At 46.3% G+C, this 15,523-nt stretch overlaps 2 protein-coding genes and 1 long non-coding RNA gene across 3 annotated transcripts; all 3 read left to right on the top strand.

Moving 5' to 3' along the window:
- The first annotated feature begins 1,727 nt into the window (after window positions 1-1,727).
- On the top strand, window positions 1,728-2,995 carry LOC123168207 (uncharacterized). The gene is made up of 2 exons (XR_006484244.1): window positions 1,728-2,650; window positions 2,717-2,995. It is a non-coding gene; the product is annotated as an uncharacterized lncRNA (long non-coding RNA).
- Window positions 2,996-5,702: 2,707 nt separating this feature from the next.
- LOC123170996 (uncharacterized) lies at window positions 5,703-9,390 on the top strand. Its single transcript, XM_044588679.1, has 4 exons — window positions 5,703-6,325; window positions 6,548-6,557; window positions 7,096-7,196; window positions 8,952-9,390. The coding sequence occupies exons 1-4, from the start codon at window positions 5,703-5,705 to the stop codon at window positions 8,980-8,982; spliced, it is 765 nt and encodes a 254-aa protein (XP_044444614.1). The 3' UTR covers window positions 8,983-9,390.
- Window positions 9,391-12,829: 3,439 nt separating this feature from the next.
- Window positions 12,830-14,695, top strand: LOC123170995 (uncharacterized). The gene is made up of 3 exons (XM_044588678.1): window positions 12,830-13,672; window positions 14,002-14,206; window positions 14,272-14,695. The coding sequence occupies exons 1-3, from the start codon at window positions 12,852-12,854 to the stop codon at window positions 14,617-14,619; spliced, it is 1,374 nt and encodes a 457-aa protein (XP_044444613.1). The 5' UTR covers window positions 12,830-12,851; the 3' UTR covers window positions 14,620-14,695.
- The last annotated feature ends 828 nt before the right edge of the window (window positions 14,696-15,523 follow it).

Raw genomic sequence — 15,523 nt, 5'->3', positions numbered from 1 at the left:
AAGTCCACTGATAAGTGCCACTGATCAGTGGCATTTGCCCAACAGCAAGTGCCATTGATAAGTGGCATTTGGCAAAGAGTTTGTGCACTGATCAGTGGCATTTGTTCTTGGGCAAATGTCTCTGATCAGTGCCATCTTGCAAAGAGTTTGTGCACTAATACTTGTCATCTTACCTGACAAGATATTGAAGAGTGACTGGGATGTCGCGGGTGGAGGAGCTCAGGTGGTGGCCGGAGCTGAGGGAGCTGAGGATTTCATCCCCACGAACAGGTGGCTCAGGACGGTGGACCTGCCTGGCAGGATCGCCTTCATGAGTCTGCCTCGTTCAAGGGGACGATCTCCAAGGCAGGGCCACGAGGAGGGGGCTTGGGAGCTGCTGCGCTTCTACCAACATATCAAGGACAACGAGGACCTCGCCATGCTCGTCGTCCCTCGCAAGTTCGTGGAGGTGATGAACACCTGGCTGGTCATCAAGCGGCTCTCGCGCGTGGTCAGGCTGTCGGCAAACAAGCGGTGTGTGTTCTGGGTGCAGGTCCAGAACTTCGAGAGGCACATGGTGCTTGGCCGGGGCTGGAACTACTTCTGCCGCCGCCACCGGATCGTCCCCGGCGACCTCGTCGTTGTGCGCATCTCAGGACTCGGACTGAAGGTTCAGATCTACAACCACGACTCCTCGGTCATGTGCAGGTTTCGTTGCAGCAGGCACAACTGCGTTGGTGACATTGAGCATGCTATGTAGTTAAGTTAAGTAAGGTGTTAGTGTTGAACTTTTATGGTCTGTGGCGGTACTTGTGCTGGGAACTTGTTCATATTTTGGCCAGGAGCAGCACCCTGGCGTGGAACAGGGAAGGAGGATGCCCCTGCTGTTAAGCTAGACTTATGCTATGTAGTTAAGTAGTTTGTTGTCATTTCCTTGCTTGCTTTGTTTGATTTTATTTGGTTGCTTGCTTTGTTTGATCTCATATGTGCTTGCTGTTGTGCTAATTATGTGATGGTAAGGCCATCACATTTGAATGGGGTGAGCAGAACACAAACGCTGTTTGTAACCAAACAACTGAAGTTTGCATCTGCTCACACCCTAAGCACAAAAACGGCAACCAAACAGCAGGGGGTAAGTGCCCCTTCATGCGATGCAGGCAACCAAACAAGTTGCATCTGCTGCATATGAGGTTGCATTTCAAGAACCAGACTAGCTGGAGATGGACATGCAATGCAGCTACTATTGCAAACTAGAACCAAACATGCCCTAGATGTTGGCTTCGCCCCAACAGGGGATGCACGCGGTGGCGAGTTGCACGACGACTGCTACGAGCGACGGCCCGCGGTGCTACGATACGAGGCGTCGAGGCGGGGATGCACAGCCCTCGGCGAAGCTACCAGCGGTGGGGCGCTTTGCTTCGACTGGTGACCTGTCGACGGAGATGGGACGGGGCACGCGTGTCGCAGGCGATGCCACGAGCAACGAGAATGAGATGGGCGACGCATGCGGCCGACGATGCCAGGGTTGCCAGCGCCTACTGCGGCCAAATGATGCTACGAGCGGGGCCGAGGCGTGCGACACACTGATGTGAGAGGCGTCTTGGTGTTTGTCTTCGTGTGGTGTGCGTGGTGGAAGCGTGCTGAGATGAAGCTGGTGCATGATCTATCAGAAACTCATATATATCAGAAACTCATGTTAGAGGGTGGGTATATTAGAATAACACCTTCTAAGACCTTATTCTGCTAAAACCCGTGCTTATTCTGCTAACACCTCCCATTCGCTAAAAAGCACACCCACCGACGACCCGGGCTGCCCACTACCCCCGACCCCCACCTTCTTCTCCCGACACCTCCCACCCTCAGCGGCGCCTCACCATCACCCACCACCGCGGCGCCCCACCTCCACCCCACCCCTGGCGCCCCACCTCCACCCCAACCCCCCAGTGCCCCACCTCCACCCCACCCTCGTCGACCCACAACCACCCCACCCCTCTTCCTCCTGGCCGGCGCCGCCTCCCATCCTCTTCCTCCCGGTCGGGCCCGCCGCGCCTCCTCTTTCTCACGGCCGAGGCCGCCGCGCTTCCTCTTGCTCCCGGAATTGCCACCGCCCCTGGATCCCCTTCCTTCTTCCACCTTTCTTCAATGCCCATGGTCAGCCCACTACGCCTCTCCTAGTCGTTGCATCCCTCACAGATCCTCCTTGGCGTCGCCCAGATCCGGTGGAGCACGCGCCCGATTAGCCATCGGGCTTTGGTGGCCGGGGGTGACCACTGTCGGAGGAGGAGGTTGGGGGAAGGAGTGGACCATGGGATCCGGCGGATGCGCGTACGAGGGGAGGTGGTGAGCCTGTCGTGGCGCCGGGGATCGGAGGTTCTGAAGGTGGCCGAAGATCACTGTCCTCCTCTCTCTTTAGTGGATCCTGCTATCCGATGAGGGCGAGTAGTGGAGCCTGCTACCCGATGCAGTTCGATTCGGTCATCCTCCCTTGCATGAGCAGCCCAAGGCGTGTTGCTAGAGCAGTACACAGCAGCAGGTGTGCTCGGCCATCAGCCTCTGGGATTCAGTTCGCCAGAGCATCCCTCACATCTCCCTTCTCACCGGAGAAGTATGGCAGTGTGCTGGCTTGCAGTCCGGTGGTGCCGTGTAGTTAGCCGTCCCAATCCCATACAAGGTTGCTGTTATTCAGAAGAATTTTCTAGTGTTTTTCTGAAAATTTGATGAGTTGTTTTGGATGCAGTACAGTACCGTGTGTGGGCGTGCCAGCAACGCAGCCCACCCCAAAATGTGAGCGACGACGGCAGCAACGCATCCCACCCCAAATGCGAGCGACGGCGAGGATTTGCCAATGCAGTGCATGCATGCACTTCAGCTTGTCTGTTTTGTTTGAAGATTTTATTACTTATAATGGCAGCGATTCATTTGTAAAAAAGTGGTGGAACTTCGATGCAGCTCATTCCAGAAAACTCTGTGGTTCAGTTCAAAAATTGCGCCTCGGTTTTGTTGTTCTTGCAGTAGGGGGTAACATCAAAAGGCAAAAAAAAGAAGTGAAAATACAGATGCAGTTCTCTGCCTAGGGTAGGTCTCCTCGGTACCAAATGTATCTGCAGTACAGATGTCTTGAATGAATTTGTTTGAAGAAGACAAAAAAAGTAGTTGACTCCAAATTGTGTAGCAGCTCATTACCCCTCTGCATGAAGTGCAATTTGTTTTGTGTGTCTCAAAATTTAGTCGACTACATCAACACTTGCAGTGCGTTTGGTCCTCGGATGTGGTTCACTTTTGAGAGTGATGATGTTCACTTGCACAAAGCGTGGAAGTGTGAAAAAAATTAGCGAAACAAAAAATAGTAATGCTGTTCACTTCCATGTATGTCGAGGTTCATTTGCACTCATCTTTGCGGTCCACTCTCATCCATATTTTTTTAAAAGAAAACAAAAAACTCGTTCGAGAAAATTTACGTCCAACAAAAAAATCATGAAGTTCGCTTGACTGACTGATGCAGTGTGGTTTTCCGTCCGAAGCAGTGTGTTCTTCTGTCATTCATAAAAAAATGACAACAAAAACTCACAAAAGCTCATCTGAGAAAATTTACGCCCGACAAAAAAATCATGAAGTTCGCTTGACTCTCTGATGCAGTGCGGTTTTCCGTCCGAAGCAGTGCGTTCTTCTATATTTCATAAAAAAATGATAACAAAACTCATAAAAAGCTCATCTGAGAAAATTTACGTCCGACAAGACAAATCATGAAGTTCGCTTGACTGTCTGATGCAGTGCGGCTTTCCGTCTGAAGCAGTACGTTCTTTTGTCGTTCATAAAAAAATGACAACAAAAACTTACAAAAAAGCTCATCTGAGAAAATTTACGCCCGATAAGACAAATCATGAAGTTCGCTTGACTGTCTGATGCAGTGTGTTTTCTGTCCGAAGCAGTGCGTTCTTCTGTCTGATGCAATACACACGTCGGTTTTGGTGTCTCAAAAAACAGAGTATCCGCATTTTAGTAATTTTAAAACTGCTCTTAAACCGTAAGGAATTAGAGAGCATGTTCTACATGAAAAAGTTGCGCCTCGTCGATATCTTTCTGATGACGTATCATTTGCATCATTCCGCCGAGCGGTTTGAAAATTTTACGAAAAACGGCCGCTAGCACTCGTTGTTCGTCGCACGATTTTCAAAATTAACTTAAAACCGTAAGGAATCTCAAAAACGTTTCAACGTATGAAAGTTGCGCCTCGTCCGTAGCTTTCCAACGGCGTATCACACGCCTCGTTTCGACAAACGGTTCAAAAACTAGAGCGAAAACAGTACCGAAAATTTGAATTTTTTTGAAAAACACAGTTCCGCGATTTAGTAAATTTGAAACTGCTCTTAATCCGTAACGAATTAAAGAAAAATAATAGATATGAAAAAGATGCGTCTCGACGATATTTTTTCAACGGTGTATCATTTGAATCATTCCGACGAGCGGTTTAGAAAAACACGTGAAAAAATGCTCGCTGCCACACGTCGTATGCCGCACCATTTTCAAAACTGCTCTTAAACCGTGAGGAATCTCGAAAAGTGTTCAACATGGCAAAGTAGAGCCTAATTCATAGCTTTTCAACGATATATTACACGCCTCGTTCCGATAAACAGTTAAAAAACTAGAGCAAAAAAGGTACCAAAAAACAGAGCATCCAGTTTTTTTGCGATGAGAAGTTCACTCGCCTGAGTACTGCAGCACACTTGGTTTAAACAATGACGTGCACTTGCGTTGAGCGTGCAGTGCGGAAGTGTTATCAGAATAGTTATTCTGCTATTATTAGCAGAATAGACCGGCTGTATCTTTCTTGACCAAACTGGGAGCGTGGAACTTTACGTGATGAAATAGGGAAAGACAGAAGATAGAATAGAACTTAAAAGGATAATTGAAGTGACTCGTCTTCGAATCTATTTTGGTTGGAGTTCGAAAAAGGAATAAAAATAAAGTAAATTCAAGGAAGAGCTTTTTTTTAACAGCCTCACTGAAAAATTCAAGTAGTTCTTAAATAATAAAAAAAGAAATTTTCTTCCTTCCAATTTTGTTTGCCCAAAAGACAACTTTTTTTCTCTCGATTTTGTCGAGTGATTACACTGATTCAATAAATGATTATCAAGCGGTTCTTATTCGAAGAACCCTGGCCTTTTGTTTAGCTTGTGTAGCGACTAGACCTCAAACAGTCTGATCTACTGTGCACCAGTGTCATCCCTGGATCAGTAATGCTGACACGCACAGTACTCGAAGGATTTATAATAGAGTAGCAATCACACACTTATTACATCGAGTGTCTCAAAAGAGAACTAAGTATGATAAATATGGCTTAAGGCCATCTAAAAACGATAACAGCGGAAGACTTGGAAGATAAGTGAGTCCATCAACTCCAACGGCAACCACTACACCACGGTAGAGCTTACGTGACACATTTTTGTGGGCAAAGGTCCAATAATCTCCACAAAATAACTGTCACCATAGCTTTTATGCTTTGTCTTCAGATCATGTGTCGGCAAAGGTACATCACTGTGAACACACTAAGAGTCAGCAATCACAAAGCAACGGTGTATCTGTCAGTAATTGTTTAATAACATGTTATGTGTCGGCGTATGTATGGACCTTGACATTTTTCAGTCGGCGTAGGTATGTACTTAGCGACCTGAAATGTGTCGGCGTACATAGGGTGTATGGACACAGACCAAGTGTCGGCGTAGATGGACACGTGTCAATGGACTGAAGGTTGGAAACTTGTGGCGCGCGATTTTCGCGCGAGGGGTGGAATTTTTGGGGTGTTTGTGCAAAATATCGTTCACCCCCGTGCAGAATATCCCCAAGGATCCCAACTCGAACCCGAGTCCACAACCCTAACCAGTGGCTACCGCCGCCGTCCTCGTGCTCGATCCACAATCCCGCCGCCGGCCTCGCACTCCACCCCGTCGTCAAGCCGTCGTGTCGGAGCTCGCATTCCCCCTGCCCCCGAGCTCCACCCCGACATCTACCCGTCCTTGCACTCCACCCCTTGCCCCCGAGCTCCATCCCAATACCGAGTCGCCGTCCTCGAGATCCACATACAACCGCCGTCCTCGGGCTGCCCCCTCGACATCCAGCCGTCGTCCTCGCCAATCCCCGCCCTGCTGCTGCCGGGGCCCCATCTCCGGCTCCCCCCATTGCTGCACCTGCTGTTGCCAGGCCTCCATCTCTGGGCTCCCGCTGCTGCCGGTCCTGCTGCAATTGGACCTGCTACTGCCGGTCCTGCTGCAATGGGACCTGCTGCTGCTGGGGATCCATCCCCTTCGAGCTGCGCCCCTCTCGAAGCCAGCCGTCGCCATGCCCTGAGGTAAGCATCAAATCGTCCTGAGATTTCCTTCTCTGTAAGTGTCAAATGGAGGTGGCTTCCCATGGTAGTGAGGATGTGTAAGAGACGCACACCTTATTTTCTAATGGTCTTGAAGTCAATTAGGCATACACTTGGGAGTTTTTATATCGTGTACCCTAAATTAATGTGACATTTTAATAAATTGTTTAGAGTATGTGATGGTTCTTTTTTTCGGATGTGCAGTGTCATACAGGTGGATAGTTGTTCAACAAATGATATGTGAACTTCAAGCTCGTATCGTAAAAAAATATTTGCTTCGGTGTTCTGAAGTTTCTCGATGAAGTGTAATATATTTGACCATTAGCGGCACCCTTCACTATTAGGCATAGATGTACCAATGATGTTATTTCTTGAAGCCAATTTGAAATTTTGTATCTCTTGTGAGTAACAAGTAAACTGCTCAGGTTGATCTTATTTCTATATCTTGGAATTGTTTCTTGGTTGATGTATTGGAAGAGCGTTGTTAGTCCAAAATTAATCAGTGTAATTCAGTTTGGTTCAGTTCAGGACATAGAAGTATGCTTTAGAAAAAATAATCTAAATTATCTGTTACGAAGAACATGTCAGGCTTGTGTTTTCAATCTCTCTGTACTTCTATGGTTCCAAATCTTCTCCTATAGCTTTATTGTCTTAACTGCTTGTAGAACTGTACTGCAAGTGAGTTTGTTATTGAAGAAAAAATCATTTATTATGCTATTGTCAGATTGTGCTAAATTTTGCGATTGCTGAAGGCAAGGAAAAGAGATGGTGAAGAAGGAGCTTCAGCAGGCATGATGGTTCGACAACCACAACGTCGCAAGGCCATCCCCATTGCCCGTCAACACTATTTCAGGTATGCCTCTCGCTCCCTACCCGGCCACTCTGTAGTGGATGTTATTATTTTGGTTACTCCATGGACTGATTGGTTGCTTTGTGGTTGCTCCAGGGACTAATATGACCTTCACTGAAACCATTACATTTACAAAATTGCCTACCATTGTTCTAGCATATTAAATTTTATCATCATGCTCCAATGCCTACGAATTGTTCTGTCAGGACATATTTTTGTTTCTGCTATCATGATATGTGTGAAGTTTGCAATGACTAGAGATCTCACTAATGGTCGTGGCTCCAAAACTTCCACTTGTTCTATTGATATGCTTAACTTATTTTTTAGATAATGGAAGATGGTTCCTCAGCCTCTGCATTGTCCCATAATTTATATTGCCCAGACTTTTTATTTCTCTGTGGCTTGATCTGGGATCCTACTTTGTTATACAAGTGCCTGCTAGTCAGTGCTTTGCCATTGTTTCTCTTGGTATCACTCTGCATATCAGAATATTTTTACATACTGCATTTATGCTCTATCTACATTGTAATTTGACATGTCATCCTTGACTGTTACCTCTATCTTTCTCAAGCTTATATTGTAGAAATTATGTTTTTGTTAATTATAACTGCATACTATTCTTTCACCGTTTCAGATAAAATCAGAATATTATTTTTGGATAAGCTGGAAGGGAGGTCATTATGTTATTTCATCAGTGTAAAAACTATGGTAGCCCACTAAAGCTGTATACCAAGATTAGGTTATTTAGTGTAGACTTTGTAGTTTGTGGTTAATGGCAATTCCGTATTACTCTTTGTCCCAAAATAAGGGTTCAACTTTGTAACAAAGTTGTACTAAAGTTGAGACACTTATTTGGGACGGAAGAAGTATTTAGGGAGTTGTGAATGCGTAGTATATTTATTATACATTTTTGTTGATTTTATTTGAATAATTGCCTCTTGACTAGGATGAATGAGAAAAATATCTTCATTTGGTTATACGTGCATTGCACGTGCACGCTCACTGGTTAGAGTAAAAAATAGATGCAAATAGTGTAGTTACACATAGTTGTCATAATTAATTACAATGCCTGATGAGAAACAAGTTACTAATTTATTTAGTCTTGCCGACAATAGCCGGGAACCACGACCACCAGCATGCAGCATGAGCAATGGGTAGAGAACAGATGACTACCTTGCTGGGAACCATGGTCGCGCACGTGCAGCAGAAAACGAATGGTGCATGGAAAGGCTACGTCACCGGGAACTAGGACCGCGACTTGTAGTAGGCAACTACTAGGTACATTTTCTGTTTCAGTAGTAATTAGCTCACACGCTATTGCATAAGAACATTTTCTAAAATGTCACTTTACAAGGTTGCCTAACCTATGTGTTAACACTAAATTGCTTGTGTATATATGTGTCATGGTTTCCTTTTCTATCCATGGTTATGTGGCTCTTAATCATGAAAATCTGGAGAGGTTGCCAAATAGGTTGTCTTTTCTTCAGTGAATACTTATGTAATAGGCTATAAAATAAGCTACTAGGTTGTAGGAACTCTGTTTCGGATGGTCAATGCCTTCATTGTTGATAAAAGTGGAAGCACAGGAGCATAGTTCTATATAGTACCATGTGATCCAATTATAACTTTTGTAGAAACTATATTGTTAACTATGATATCATGAGGATTTTTTGATCGAATATGTGTTAATCCACATATGAGCTTTGAACAACTTGAGTTGATTCCACTTTCTTAACAAATTTTTGTGAAAAATTTCAGGCACTTAGCCAACTGGTGCACATGGACGTGATGACTTTGCAGTGTTTATGGACCAACCAACCTGTAATCATGGATCTTATCTGTCTACTAGACAATTTGATGTTTCGAGTATTTTGGAGCTTGCACTCTGTGCATGTGGATGCATACTTGTGTGTTCTGGACCATCTAGCTGAAGTCTCTTGTACCAGCAAATAGTGCTCATCCTTTTGTGACTTGTGTACTCTGGGTGATTGTTAAGATGGTCAAACTATGCTTTGTCAAGATTTGATGTGTTTGTCAACTTGCGTTCAATGTATATGCATGTTTGTGAACATATTTTAATTGTTATACAGTATGTGTTAATCTTTAACCTGCTTCTGGATGTGAGGTTAATAATTGAATCTGTTTAGAGCTTGTATATATGGATAATTATATATATGTATATTGTTTTGGCTGCACATCACTTTACCAGCAATTTATATGTCGGCAAAGGCAATATCTGTCAGTATAGGCAGGGTATTTGTTGATATACTATCTGTTGGCATAGGTATGGTGTACCTAGCTAATAAAGTGTCGGCATAGGTTGGGTGTATGTGGACAGGCTATCTGTCGGCGTAGGTAGGGTGTATCTTGTCTGAAAAAGTTTCGGCGTAGGTAGGGTGTATGTGGACATACCATCTGTCGGCATAGGTAGGGTGTATGCCGACTGAAAAAGTGTCGGGAAGTAAATAACGGTCGGCAATACCTTTGCCCACAGCAAGTCCTCCGACTCTTTCATCTTCTGTCAGCATTGGTGTTAGCTACAACTTATCTGTCGGCAAAGGTACCCTATGCTGACACATTGGTGTGTCACGGAAGCTCTACCGTGGTGTAGTGAACACTGAGTATAAGACCACGACCTAAGGCACCTTACTCGTCGTCTGAAAAGTCTGCAACATGAAACGTTGCAGCCCGAAAACGGGTCAGCACATGGAATATGCTGGCAATGTAACACATAGAGAGTAATGAACAGAATAAGGCTATACTACATGCATATTTGGCTGGTGGAAAGCTCTATGGTTACAGTTTTTGCGAAAAGCCAATTTTTCCCTACTGCAAAGGAATAAAATTTTATTTAACTATCATGGTGGTTGTTGAACATTGAGATGGTTGACAGCATCTCAATCCCAATTAAGAACGTGATTAACCCAATTAAATTAACTTAAGTAACGTGGTGATGAGATTCACATGATAATCCAAGAACTAGATACTCAAGATGTCCATAACCGGGGACACGGCTAACCATGATTAGTTTGTACACTCTGCAGAGGTTTGTGCACTTTTCCCCACAAGACTCGATCTCCTCCGTTGGGATTCTCGCACTACATGATGTTTGAGAAACGGATGACCGAGACACAGTCTTTCAGAAGCATTAACTCTAACCCCGGGTAGACAGTACCAACCTACATCCCCTACATCTGCTAGCCTACCACTGGAAGAGGTCATGCAACCTACTCAACTATGCTAGAGCCCATAATAGCTTGCGGCTGCACACGGAAGTTTCTAGCATGAATAATCTTATGATCCCTTTGAGCCTGGGTGGCGGTCCATAGGATAATCACACGGAACCCCGGGATTTCCAAAAATACAGGCAACACTGGATTCTCCAGGTGCCTCAATCCACCCAGATGTGAGTTTAATTTGCCACCTTAAGTTTAACCATTAATTAATAATCTCACAACTGTCATGGAAAGATCTCTCAAACCCAATCCATGTCTACTAGCATAGCATAGCAATATGAGCAAACGTAGAAGTAACTCCCAAAGGTTTGATAACAAAACAGGTAATAGGTACTGCCTCATCTACTTCCCGATACCCACAATTTAAACAGATCCTAATCATGCAATGTTTGAGGATTGGTCTAATGCAATAAAACTGGGTAGTAAAGAGGTATGATCAAAGTGTTACTTGCCTTGCTGATGATCCGTGAAACCTAGAGATTCGAAGTAGCAAGCGGCGCACTCCGGGTACTCTATCGCAAACAACAAGCATACAATAAGCACTCATCTAATGCATAGGTAAAACTCAAATAAAAGATCTAACCAGAAAGTTCAACTTAAGAACTCCGGTTTGCAAAAAGAATCAAATCAAACGAAACAACGAAAGTCAAACGGCGAAAGAAACAAGCTTCGTTTACTAATCTGGATCTAAGTCAAATTTTACAGTAGCAAAAACTTGTTTGAGTTGGTTAAACGGAAAGAGAATTTCAAGACGAAACTCTAGGCGCTTGAATCACCTGATTCCGATAAACGAGCGAAAAGTTATACTAGAACGAAAATCGGATCAGAAATGCGATCTGGAATAATCGCGGAAAAATCCGAGAAAAAGAAAAACTGACAAACAATTTATCGAACGAACGTTCGTTAACTGTAACTAAACGATGAACGCGTTCGTTTAAACGAACGAACGAGCGAACGCTCGCTAAAAAGACTAAACCGAAAAAAAACAAACCGATCTATAAAAAAAATAAACCAGGGTTTCTAAAAAAACTGCACGGTTTTCCGGCGAAAACCGGCGCGATGGCTACCTCGGGTCCGGCGGGATCCGGCGGGGTCGGGCGGCTCCGGCGGGGTTCGGGAGGCGGCGTGGGGCGGCGGGGCTGCGGGTCCGGGCGGCGGGTGGCGGCGGGGTCGACGGGAGGCGTCGGGCGGCGGCTTCCCGCGGCGGTGGCGTTCGGCGACGGCGGCGGCGGTTGGTGGCGCGGGCGGCGGGGTTCGGGGTGGGGAACGAGGTGGCGGGGCGGGGTACTTATAGGTTCGGTGGGGTGGGGGCGTCTGACTTGGAGAAGGGGGCGACCCCGGGCGGCGGCGGCGGCGGCGTCCCGGACTCCAGTGGGAGTCCGGCTCGGCCACGATTCGGGCGAGGCGGCGCGGCAGGTGGGCCGGCTGGGCCTTCGGCCCAGTTCGGTCCGCGGGCGATTTTTTTTTAAATTACGCCGAACTAAAATAAATCCTAGAAAAATAAATAAAAATCTAAAAATGCGAAAAAGCAAATTTTCACCGTCTAATTAAAATAATTAGAACGCGATGAACATTTTCTTGGCCCTAAAATGAAATTTTGAAAACGTGTAAATTTTTCTAATGCAAATAAAATGCAATAAAATCCAAATAAAATCGAATATTTGATTTTAATATTTTTCCTCCAATATTTCAATTATTTTGGAGAAGTCATATTTTCTCCTCTCATATACTTTTATATGAAATATTTTCCGGAGTGAAAAATAATTAAAACCAAAATTCTCGTTTCATAATTTGATGAAAATCAAATATGAAAACCGGGAAATCCCCAACTCTTTCCGAGGGTCCTTGAGCTGCTTAGGATTTCGAGGGTTAGCCAAAATGCAATAAAATATGCTATACAATGTTGATCTAGTGTATAACATTCCAAATTGAAAATTTGGGATGTTACCGCTTGAGACTAAATCATCATGGCTCTAGTATGAATCTAAGGTTTTAATTGGCTATAGTATGAATCATCGTGGCTCTATATATATATATGACAGGAGGCTCACGTAGGACTTCTTTTCTCTGCGTGGGCTCAAGTAGGACTCGGACAGACAAAACACTACTACTACAAGACTTCATGGCAATTCAAAACTAACAGGACTTCATGGAAGTTCGGACGCCGGGCATTTCGTCGAGCGCTCTGCGGGCGCGCGCTGATGATGTCCAGAGCGCATTCGCGGCGTCCGTAGGCGTCAACAACAACCACCTTGTCCAGGAAGAGGAGGGGAGGGGGGAATCCTACCCCGTCTCCAACAGCCAACGGCGCCCCAGCTCCGACTCGGATACAGGCACTAGAATCCACACGCTATAAGAGAACACCACCCAAGCGGAAGGGAGCGAACAGCACAACAGCAAGCAGCGAGCACGGGCGAGGCCGATGGACCAGCAGGCCGACCAGACGCGGCTGCTGCCCGAGGACATGCTGGCCTGCGTCCTCGGCCGCCTCGCTCCACGCAGCCTCGCCACGTCCCGCTGCGTCTGCAAGGCGTGGCGGGACACCATCGACGCCCGCTGCATCCTGCGCGCGGACCTCCTCCCGCTCTCGCTGGCCGGCATCTTCATCAACTTCAACGAGCTGAGGTACTCGGAGTTCTTCTCCCGCCCGCCGCGGCCAGAGGGGCTCGTCGGCAACAGAGAGAGCAGGCATGTCCAGTGCGCGATGAAGGATCACTGCAACGGCCTCGTCTTGCACTACAACAGGGTGGCCAACCCGGCGACGGGGTGGACGGCGCCCTTGCCGCCGCCGCCGCCGCCCAAAGGCGCCGGGATGGAGTGCTTCGTCGACGAAGCCTACCTTGTGTACGATCCCACGGTGTCGGCTCACTATCAGGTGGTCTTGATACCTTGCGTTCCTTACATCGAGCTTGACATAGAGCCGGGCGAAGAGATTGACTTTGACGTCGACCCGGCGGTTTTAGAATCGGAATGGCCGCCGTCTTCGTGCGTCCAGCGGGTCTTCTCGTCGTCGGCCAAGCGATGGGAGGAAAGGACCTTCTCCCGGGAAGGGGAGACTGCAGGAACGGTAGCCTATTTGGGAACAGATTGTTCATGGAATAAGCGCCACGCCGTCTACTGGCATGATGCACTGTATGTGCATTGCCAGAAAGGTTTCGTCATGAGGTACGTAGCAACTGATCACTTCTTGAGCATTATTATTATTATTATTTTATCATTTATCATTTCTATTTTTATCTGCTGACACCTTAGCGAATCAACCTGTGGTTGAGATGGTTAGGTGGACAGTGGTATTCCCAACTCACCAGGGTTCAAATCCTGGTGCTCGCATTATTCCTGGATTTATTTCAGGATTTCCGGCGATGCGCTTTCAGTGGGAGGAGACGTTCCCGTCGACGACGAGGCGCCTATGGTGGCTTCGTAACTCTCAAGATGATATGCCGGCTCAGTCTCTCGGAGGTGCTCATAAGGATAGGGTGTACGTGTGTGCGTTCATAGGGTGAGTGTATGCGCGTATATATGAGCGCTTGTGTCTGTACTGATGCTAAAAAAAAATATATGATTTCTTGCAGGTTATCGTTATCAAACAGCACATACCAAATGATTAAACGGCCGGGAGATCTTGAACCCGAGAGCTGCACGGATCTCAACCTCGGAAAGTCGAAAAAAGGAGTGTATTTTGCATTAGTTAGAGCCTCGCACCAAATTCAGGTGTGGGTTCTCACTGAATCGTGCGGTCATATTAAATGGGTGCTGGAGCATGACACGCGCCTTAAGGTACCGCCGCCATGTCTAAATCATGGCCAGCAAGGTTATGGGCCGTGGGTCTTGCAGGAAGTTAATATAACAACGGAAAGTACATCAAACATTTCGGCGGCAATGCCACCACAGCAGTTGAAACAACAATTGAAGAGAACTTTGAATGGAACTCCGATGATGACAACGATGATGGTGTCGACACAAAAGATGTGGTTGACAAATGCAACCGTGGCATTTATTTCCTGGGATTTCACCCTTTCAGAGAAATCATCTTCCTGGAGAGAAATTTGAGCAGAGGCTTGGCGTATAATTTAAATACTTCCAAGATTCAAGACCTCGGTAACTTGTGTCCAAAGTATTACGACGCTATTGCCGGCCCACGTGGACTTATTGAAGCATCTTTTCCGTACACGCCTTGTTGGATGAAATAGTTCCATGTAAAAAGATCATATAGGTTGATTTTGAGTATTAGCGTATATTGGCTCTGTAGAACACATACAAAGTATAAAGCTTACTCACTTTCATGATAAAGTTTCTACACTGTTTCGTTCACATGGAAAGTAATTCACATCGACCGAGGACGCCCTTCGTGCTTGGATCCTCGCGAAGTGGCAAGCCCCGATATGTGTGCCCTCGCAAAGGAGCAAACCTAGGTGGTCCGTGCCCTCGCTAGACTACCCCCAAAAAGGAGGAGGAGGAGAAGGCCGGTGACAAATCATATAGCTCGGACAGTGGGCATATGCAGCTTGATCCATATTGCGTTTTCGACCGCTACTTCTGCGACGAAGATGACAAGGGTAAGGGCTAGAGCGGCTGTGGATGAACTTCCTCCATAGCTATATATTTTTTGGCAGTTCAATGACATGTATGAACTTCTCTATGTCGTGTGTGTTGATCTAGATGAACGACATGTGTCATTTTTAATGTTGCATGAATTTGAGGACTTTTTTAGAACAAAGGCTCGTGGAGAGCCCGGCTTTGAATTAACAAAGCCATCAACCGGCCAGGAATTACAGACACACAACAGACCACATCGGCCCAACGATACAATGGAGCACTCTAGGAAGCTTACAGCTCAACGCAGCGCACAAGCACGAAAGAAAGATAAAACAGAGCCCATTGCTTGCACTAGTCAAAGACCACAACAGAACTGGTACCAAGGGTAGCGACCGACAAGAGCAGGATGAGGACATGTTAATACGGAGTGTGGGAACGAACTAGGCTGACTCCCAGGATGAAGAAATCCAAGCATCTTCCTCCTCTCGCGCCACAGAGGGACCTTCCCTCTCGCCTTGGATCGAAAGGCGTTGAACCAACGGACCTGAGAAGCGCTCA

Source organism: Triticum aestivum, chromosome 7D (assembly GCF_018294505.1).
Source record: "Triticum aestivum cultivar Chinese Spring chromosome 7D, IWGSC CS RefSeq v2.1, whole genome shotgun sequence".
NCBI classification, from domain to species: Eukaryota; Viridiplantae; Streptophyta; class Magnoliopsida; order Poales; family Poaceae; genus Triticum; species Triticum aestivum.
The sequence above is the reverse complement of the archived record's forward strand: the minus strand, read 5'-3'. Positions and strand labels throughout refer to the sequence as shown.

Coding starts and splice junctions, on each gene's coding strand:
- LOC123170996 (XM_044588679.1), top strand. CDS start 5,703: ATGGACACGTGTCAATGGACTGAAGGTTGGAAACTTGTGGCGCGCGAT. Junction 7,197..8,951: donor GCCCGTCAACACTATTTCAG/GTATGCCTCTCG, acceptor GAAAAATTTCAG/GCACTTAGCCAACTGGTGCA.
- LOC123170995 (XM_044588678.1), top strand. CDS start 12,852: ATGGACCAGCAGGCCGACCAGACGCGGCTGCTGCCCGAGGACATGCTG. Junction 13,673..14,001: donor ATTTCTATTTTTATCTGCTG/ACACCTTAGCGA, acceptor GATTTCTTGCAG/GTTATCGTTATCAAACAGCA. Junction 14,207..14,271: donor AGCATGACACGCGCCTTAAG/GTACCGCCGCCA, acceptor GCAGGAAGTTAA/TATAACAACGGAAAGTACAT.